Consider the following 8,721-nt stretch of genomic DNA (forward strand, 5'->3'; position numbering starts at 1 on the left):
AATCGCTAACAAGTAGACAACCTGCCCAGATCACGAAATGACAAAAGTAGAGCTCGATTGACTCAAGCTAGGGTGCTCCATAATTGCAAAAAAAAGACATGGATGGATAGAGCACTACAAGATTAACAAAACATCCTTACTGATCATCCTCAAAAGAGGCACGGATCACTAGAAAACAACATGAACATATGGCCATATGAGATAAACAACTCAAGGACTTAGTGGAAATGCTAAGTCCCTGAAATCAGCATTACCAAGTGCCTTACTTTTCAAGCTTATACTAGTCACCACACACATCACAAAAATACATGGGTTGCACCTATGGAAAGATGCCAAAACCCTCAACAAAACACACGTAGAGCTCATGGGCATATCATGCACACAATAATCATGGAAAAAATGACAAATATCTAAATGGAGCAGCAGATCTGACAATTATCTCAAGTAGCACTCTTCTAATAGCATTTCAGACATCAAGATGAACTCAAATGAAAATGATGCAATGAGACGAAATGATGTACTCTCTGAGATGAACATTTTGATATGCTATATGTGCAAAACGGAGCTACAGATGCAAAGTTATAGCACGATGAACAGGGCAAAATAAACTGCAGACTTAGGCAAAAAAAAAGGTCAACCCTAGGGTTTGAATTCCAGATCTGAGATCCAGGGCACGTTTCCCGAGGTCCGCCGGAATCACTGTTCACCGGAGGGAGGAAGCTCGCCGGAGGTCGGAGTTGAGGAAGGAGAGGCCGGATCCGGTGGTGGAGCTCGCCGGGGCGGCGCGGGCCGGCGATGGCCGGGGTTGGCGTGGGCGGCTTCCGGTGATGAGCGGGCGCACCGGCATCGAGGCGGCGGGGCAGAGCAGGTGGCCGGCGCCGGGGCGAAGGGCGGCGAGGAGCGGCCCGGTCGGGCGGAGGAACAAGTAGCCGGGCGGCGAGACGGCGGATGGGCCTCGGGGGCCCGGCTCGGGCCTCCCGGGCCGGCGGCGGAGGAAGGCGGCGATTCCCATGTGGCAGGCGTGGATAGGGCGCGGGTGGCGGCGGATCGGGCGGACAATGTCGGTCGGCTGGGGTTTTTGTCCGGCGGCGGCAGACGAAGATGGATCTAGGGTTTGGGAGAGGGGATCCGCGAATTTAGAGGAGGGGGTCTAAATATAGGTATAGGAGGAGCTAGGAGAGTCCAAATGAGGTGCGATTTTCGGCCACGCGATCGTGATCGAACGCTCTAGATGATGGAGAGGATTTTGGTGGGTTTTGGGCCAAATTGGAGGGGTGTTGGGCTGCAACACACACGAAGCCTTTTCGGTCCCTCGGTTAACCGTTGGAGTATCAAACGGAGTCCAAATGATACGAAACTTGATAGGCGGTCTACCGGTAGTAAACCAAGGCCGCTTGGCAAGTCTCGGTCCAATCCGGAAATGTTTAATCCCCACACACGAAAGAAAGGTAGAAATGACCCCCGGAGGAGAACGAAGCGCCGGAATGCAAAACGGACAACGGGGAAAATGCTTGAATGCATGAGGTGAACACGTATGCAAATGCAATGCACATGATGACATGATATGAGATACATGACAACGAGAACAACACACGGCGACAAAAACCCGAACCCGAGAAAATAAAATAACTTAAGGCCGGAAACGGCAAGAGTTGGAGTACATATTGGGTAAATCATATCCGGGGTGTTACAGTGAGCTTCAAAATTTTCACAGAGGTTGGAACTAATAGATTGACACAAATTGCCCATTCGGTGATCCAACCAAGCCAGACAGCGTTCATGTCGGGCGACACATACTGGAAGGGGTGGTCGTGCTGCATGAAACGCTTCACGAGACCCACTCGAAGAAACTGGATGGGGTTATCTTCAAAGTGGATTTTGAGAAGGCGTATGATAAAGTAAAGTGGCCTTTCCTGCAGCAGGCAATGCGCATGAAGGGTTTTAGTGAAGCTTGGAGCAACCAAGTGGATACCCAAGTCCACAAGGGTAGTGTTGGAATCAAGGTGAACGATGATATCAGTCACTATTTTCAGACGCATAACGGGTTGAGACAAGGGGATTCCATGTCTTCTCTTGTGTTCAATATTGTGGCAGATATGTTGGCCGTCATTATTGGCAGAGCCAAGCAGCATGGTCATGTAGAGGGTTTGGTTCCTCATCTAGTCGATGGAGGAGTTTCCCTTCTACAATATGCTGATGACCCTGTCATTATTCATGGAACATGACTTGGCAAAGGCCCGTAATATGAAACTTCTCTTATGCCTTTTCGAACAATTGTCTGGCTTAAAAATAAACTTTCATAAGAGCGAGTTGTTCTGCTTTGGGGAGGCCAAAGACGAGGAACAGACTTACAGACAATTGTTCGGATGTGAATTAGGTGCTTTACCCTTCAGTTACTTGGGTATTCCGATCCATCACCGTAAACTATCCAATAAAGAATGGAGGTGTCTTGAAGAACGAATTAAAAAAAAACGTGACTGCTGGAAGGGCAAGCTCATGTCGTATGGAGGTCGGCTAGTTCTGATTAACTCAGTACTGACTAGTATGCCGATGTTCTTACTCTCGTTCTTCAAAATTCCAAAAGGGGTTCGGAAGCGACTTGATTTCTTTAGATCTCGTTTCTTTTGGCAGTCTGATGAGGCCAAGAGGAAATACCGTCTTGCGAGATGGGACATCCTTTGCCGACCTAAAGACCAAGGAGGTCTCGGTATTGAGAACTTAGAAATTAAGAATAAGTGTCTTATGAGTAAGTGGTTATACAGGCTAGAGCATGAGCCGGAGGATATGTGGTCACAAATCCTGCGTAATAAGTATTTGCACTCCAAGACACTAGCTCAGGTTACCATGCGACCGACTGACTCGCCATTCTGGAAGGGACTTATGAGAACGAAGGATTTGTTATTTCGTAGGGTTAAATTCTTGATGGGCAATGGGATGTCAACAAGATTTTGGGAGGACACATGGTTAGGAGAGACGCCCTTGGCCATTCAATACCCCACCCTATATAATATCGTGCAACGTAAGGAGGATTACGTAGGCACGGTATTTCAAACTATTCCCTTGAACATCCAGTTCAGACTGGTGTTAGTTGGTGAGAGATGGACCGCCTGGATGCATTTGGTTCGAAGACTGATAGATGTTCAACTCTCCGATCAACCGGATGCGTCACAATGGAAATTAACTAAGAATGGGGTTTTTACGGTAAAATCTTTCTATATGTATTTGATTAATTCTGGCCCACTCTCAAGGTCGTTGCATATTTGGAAGATCAAGGTTTCTTTGCGTATTAAAATTTTTATGTGGTTTGTCCACAAACAAGTGATACTCACAAAGGACAACTTAATTAAAAGGCGATGGGTAGGAAGTTCACGATGTTGTTTTTGTGATCACGATGAAACAATACAACACTTATTTATTGATTGCCCACTTGCCAAGTTACTTTGGAGAATGATTCATATAGCCTTCAACATTAGTCCTTCAGTTGATACCGCGTCTTTGTTTGGGACGTGGTTAGCTGGAGTTGAGCTAATTACTGCGGCCCGTATTCGGATTGGTATATGTGCACTATTATGGGCTATATGAAACTGCAGGAATGATATGATTTTTAACAAACAACACAATTTAACTTTCTTGCAGGTTATCTTCAGGGCTACAGCTTGGATCCGTACGTGGTCCTTACTCACTCCTATGGACTCCAGGGAGCCTTTGTTTACTGGGTGCAACCAATGGGAGATGGTAGCTCGGACTATATTCAACCGGTTCGGATGACGCTCGTACAATAGGATAGGAGTCTAGGGAGCTTATCCTTCCTATTACCGTATCCGTTGATCTTGTCAGCATGTAATTTCCCTTTTTGTTTACTTTATTTTCTGCTTCGTTAAGATGTAAGACCTTTTTGACTGTACTTTCTGGATTTTTAATAATATGGCTGCATGCATCTTTATGATGCAGAGGCCGGTGGCATGCCTCCATTTCCAAAAAAAGATGCGGCGGCCGCCAACAAGGAAAAGGATCCAAGGGAAATCCGACGAATCTGTTGAGGCGACGGCGGCGGTGTTTCATCTCGATTCTGACAACGGCCGGCGAAGGGCTCATACCGGGAAGAAGGGCGACGAGGGCCAAGGGAGGCGGCGGGGGTGGTGGACGGTCGTGAGGAGGTGCACCGGCGACAAAGCAGTGGGGGTGGGGAGGTGGTAGAGAGGACGCAAAGTTTACTCCGTGCAGTCGAGGCAAGTGTTTTTAGGAGGCGGAGTAAATATTTTACTCCACTATAAAGTTTAGGAGTTCAGATAGGTGTCGATTAAAAGAGTAAAATAAATTTTGTACTTCTATAGCCTTTTAGGAGATGGGCTAGAGATGCTCTTACACTTCTCAATTTACTCTGTTCCTATCTACGTAGCAAGTATTGCTACAAGCTAAACGCCACTTGTAAGCTAGTACTAAGTATACATCTTCACGATCCTCGGCAGGTCCCGTAAGCACACAATCTTCTTCACTTGAACGCCCTCTGTCGGATTGGGGCACAGGTACAAGAATCACACGACCTGGAGGCTGGGCTCGGCGGGCTTGTCGCCGGCCTCCTCCTCCAGCGACGCGAGCCACTGGAGCAGCGCCGCGTTGAACTGCTCCGGCGCCTCGTCGTGCGGGCAGTGGCCGGCCTGGAGGTTGACGACGGTGGAGTTGGCGTAGAACTCGTGGATCCTTGCCGCCTTGGACGGGCCGACCCACGGGTCCAGGTCCCCCCACAGCAGCAGCAGCGGGCACGTCAGCTTCCCCAGCAGCTTGTCCAGCGTGTACTGGCTCTGCTGGTTCGCCACGAACCGCGACATGAGCCTGTAGTACACCTCGCCGGCGTTCGGGTCGGCCGTCGGCGCCGTGATCGAGCTGATCAGGTACTCGTCCACGTTGCTCGGGTCTTTGTACACCTGCACGCATTGCAACAAATGAAGAATCGATGAGAACTCTGTCCGTCGATCAGAATCAGGTAGCTTTCGGCTGAGTTGCCTACGCTTTTGAGGACTTTCTCGACCCTGGCCGGCTGCTTGGCCTGCCAGAAGAGGAACCCGAGCACGACCCGCTGGAAGGCCTCCTTGAGCGGCCTCACGATGAGCCTCGTCACCGCGCTCACCTCCTCCTCCGCTGCCGCCGCCTCTTCAGGCTTGGGCGGCGCGTTGGGGTCCGCAAACTGGCCGGCGGAGTTGAGCAGCACGACGCCCCGGACCAGCTCCGGCACCTCCGTCGCCGCGAACAGCGTCGTGAAGCCACCTAAGCTGAACGCGACCATGCCACATCCGTGTCAGTACGACGTTTGTTGAGAACAATGTGTGTTCCTGAACTCTGAAGAATGGTGTCGAGGACTCAAGGTACCTGTTGCCGACGACGACGGACGGCGACTGGACGACCTCCCGGAGGAAGTCGGAGACCTGCTCCATCCAGATGGTGGCGTCGTACTGCACCAGCGCCTTCTCGCTCCAGCCGAAGCCCAGCAGGTCCACGGCGTACACCTTGTACTTCTTGGCCAGCTCCGGGATGTTGTACCTGACGATCGAGTACAGAACCGTTCAGACAACACCAGCCAATCAGTTCAACCAACAGGCACCTGTCACCCCGCGTTCCCAATAACGGTTTCCCGCCACACAGGCCACGGGGTGGAGATAAGATGGTCGAGCTGCGCCGACGGCTGACCTCCAGTGGAACGCCGACGCGCCGAAGCCGTGGATGAGCACGATGGGCTGGCCGGACCCTTGCTCCACGTAGTGTATCCGGCGGCCCCTCCACGTCCAGAAGCTGTACCCGTCCGCCTTGAACGGCAGCCTCTCCAATGCTGCAAGTAAACGAGATGAAGAACATGGATCTATAGATGTCTCCACTCTGAACTCTGAAGAAACAGTTAAGCTAAGGCTGACCTTGAGCAGCGGCGCCGTTGGAGGAGGAGGTGAGCAGCGAGGAGCAGACGGAGAGCGCGACCCCCTTGGTGACGAGGTCCCTCCTCTGCATCATCAGAAACTTGTTGCCTCCTGCCAACAACCAACCGAAGCACAGGGTGATCACAAAGAGCCCAACCGAATCACCCACGCGTGTCAGAGGAAAGTAGAGAGAAGTAAGTACCAACCGTTGAGGCCGGTTCCGACGCCGGAGCAGCGGCCGGACGACGACCGGAGGGCGGCGGCAGATGCCGAGGCGACGGACATCGGGGTAGAAGCCGCCGTACGTGGCCGAAGGAAGGGTCGTGGAGAAGAAGCAACCTAGGTTGGCCTGAAAAAAGAAGCTGGGTGATTCGTGGTGACGGGCGGAGAGAGTTTTACTTGTAGGTTTGCGCTGGTGTTGGTGTGTGGGTGGCGGGCAATCGGGCAGCCGTGGCAGCGCCCGGGCCAAAAGTTTCAAAGGGAGGGATTGATCGACGCGACGCGCGGCCCACGGCAAGGCTTGCGTCTTCACATCGTGATGGAATTAATATCTCGCCCTCTGATCAGTGTACGTGCAACCAGATCGCCACGTCGAGTGTGGTAGCCCAGCTAATTGATACTCCATTCTGTCTCTAAAAAACGAGTAATTGATACTCCATCCATTTCAAAATATAGTGCGTCCGTGCCTTCCGAGGTTCAACTTAAACCATATATTTAACCAATGAGACCGATTGCGGCGAGAAAAAAAATTATATAATTGAAAACTTCTTTTGAATACGAATTCACTGGTATAACTTTTGCTCCTGTCGCAGTCGGTCTCGTTGGCTAAATTTATGATCAAAATTGAAGTACAAAAATAGAGGAAGCACTATATTTTGAAAGAGAGGGAGTACTCAAGTTCACACTGAGCAACCCATGTGGCTTCGAAAGGTGCTACTCCATCCCATTCTTTAGTACAACTTTAGAGCACGTGAACACCACTTGGCAACTAAACTTTGGAAACAATTGTCATTCTTTAGAGGCCTAGTAAATACGACACTACTACATTAACATAATGTGAATGAAGGCTGGCACATCACGGTTCCCGGTCCGCAATTGCATCTCCTCGGCCACCGCCCCGTCCATCGTCGTTGAATTTCTAGCCCCCGCTCCCCGTCCCATCAATCACGGAACCCCCAAAGAAGATGACAAACCGTGAGGGTTCCCCGTAGTCAGAGTCGTCGGACGACGAGGGCTGCCCTGAGCTCTTCATCAGGCACCACGACTACGATTCTCGGATGCAGTGGATTGGTAGGACTACGAAGATGTGGGTCATAATGAGTGGTATTAAGAAAGTGCCGCCATTGGAGATCGTCGAGTTCGAAGGTGCAAGAAAATTCCTTCGTTCAAGTTCTCTTTTGGGTTACGATCGGGGTTTGTGATATGTGCTGTTAATTTGTTGCATGGTTCATTTTGCCTTCTGCAGAGATTGGATCACCCTTAAAATTTTGGGCTGGTGAACTGGATGGGCGGATATACAATCCTTTGCTTGTGTTGTTGAATGTTGAACGTGCTGAAGTTGCATTCACTTCTCCTCTGTTGACGTATAAATGCATAGTCCACCTTCCCCATTAGCTTGAGCTTTGAGTGAACTGGCTAGTGCATGCAGTTCTACATGGTATCGGATCCAAGAGGTCTTGAGATCAAGACCCGCCTGGCGCAATTTAAACGTAAAAAAATTACAGCCCACTACGCGAGGGGAAGTGTTGAAGTATAAATGCATAGCCCACCTTTCCCCATCAGCTTGAGCTTTAGGGTGAACTAGCTGGTGTGTGTAGTTCTACATTGGTTGGTGCGTGCAGTTCTACACTCTCATGTGTTATCTCATGATCTTCTGTTCTATGACTTCTTATATGTATATGCTACTCCCTCTGATCGGAAAAAGTGTCGCAGATCTGAACTAAGGTTAGTTCAATCTTAGTTCAAAGCCGCCACACTCTTTTTTTGGATCAGAGGGACTACTATTTGCTTGCTATATTTTTATTGAATCTGACAAGTATTTTTTTTGAATAAAAAGATCTGACAAGTTATGTATTCTGTGTTAAGATCTTATCGAGAAAGCATGGTCTCCGGCCAGGCTGGTGCCCCTGGGGGTCCAGGTATAGTTCATTTCAGAGATCATATGGACCACCTCTAGAAGTTTTCAACAACAATCCTGCTTTTCATTGTGACCTACTGTTGGGGAACGTAGTAATTTTAAAAAAATTCCCACGCACACACAGGATCATGGAGATGCATAGCAACAAGAGGGGAGAGTGTTGTCTACGTACCCTTGTAGACCGAAAGCGGAAGCGTTATATCAACGCAGTTGATGTAGTCGTACGTCTTCACGATCCGACCGATCCAAGTATCGAAAGCACGACACCTCCAAGTTCTGCACATGTTCGGCTCGGTGACGTCCTCGTCTTCTCGATCCAGCAAGAGGGGCAAAGTAGTAGGTGAGTTCCGGCAGCACAACGGCATGGTGACGGTGTTGGTGAAGAACAATCTCCGCAGGGCTTCGCCTAAGCACTACGAAAACTATCACACAAAAAAATACACTTCCGTGATGATACGTGTTTGTCACAGTAGGTCGCTTTTTTGTCATGCATGTACATCCATGACAAATTTATGACAGAATCAAGATAGTCATACATGTGCTGTCGTAGAAGTGTTCCATGACATTACCAAAATTATCATCACGGAGGTGTCCACTTCCATGACGATAAGTCGCGCGTCACAGAAGTGCTTTCGTCAAGGATGACCGACACGTGGCATCCACCGTAACGGAACGCCG

General features: G+C 49.7%; 1 protein-coding gene across 1 annotated transcript; it reads right to left on the reverse strand.

Moving 5' to 3' along the window:
- Window positions 1–4,236: 4,236 nt before the first annotated feature.
- On the reverse strand, window positions 4,237–6,378 carry LOC123130832 (pheophytinase, chloroplastic). Its single transcript, XM_044550635.1, has 6 exons — window positions 6,113–6,378; window positions 5,907–6,017; window positions 5,686–5,824; window positions 5,368–5,538; window positions 5,009–5,270; window positions 4,237–4,925 (listed from the first exon to the last, which is right to left on the reverse strand). Exons 1-6 carry the CDS (start codon window positions 6,189–6,191, stop codon window positions 4,536–4,538), a joined length of 1,152 nt encoding a protein of 383 aa, XP_044406570.1. The 5' UTR covers window positions 6,192–6,378; the 3' UTR covers window positions 4,237–4,535.
- Window positions 6,379–8,721: the final 2,343 nt, after the last annotated feature.

This window comes from Triticum aestivum, chromosome 6A, assembly GCF_018294505.1.
Source record: "Triticum aestivum cultivar Chinese Spring chromosome 6A, IWGSC CS RefSeq v2.1, whole genome shotgun sequence".
Lineage (NCBI taxonomy): Eukaryota > Viridiplantae > Streptophyta > Magnoliopsida > Poales > Poaceae > Triticum > Triticum aestivum.

Coding starts and splice junctions, on each gene's coding strand:
- LOC123130832 (XM_044550635.1), bottom strand. CDS start 6,191: ATGTCCGTCGCCTCGGCATCTGCCGCCGCCCTCCGGTCGTCGTCCGGC. Junction 6,018..6,112: donor CGTCGGAACCGGCCTCAACG/GTTGGTACTTAC, acceptor GGTTGTTGGCAG/GAGGCAACAAGTTTCTGATG. Junction 4,926..5,008: donor TCGAGAAAGTCCTCAAAAGC/GTAGGCAACTCA, acceptor CAATGCGTGCAG/GTGTACAAAGACCCGAGCAA.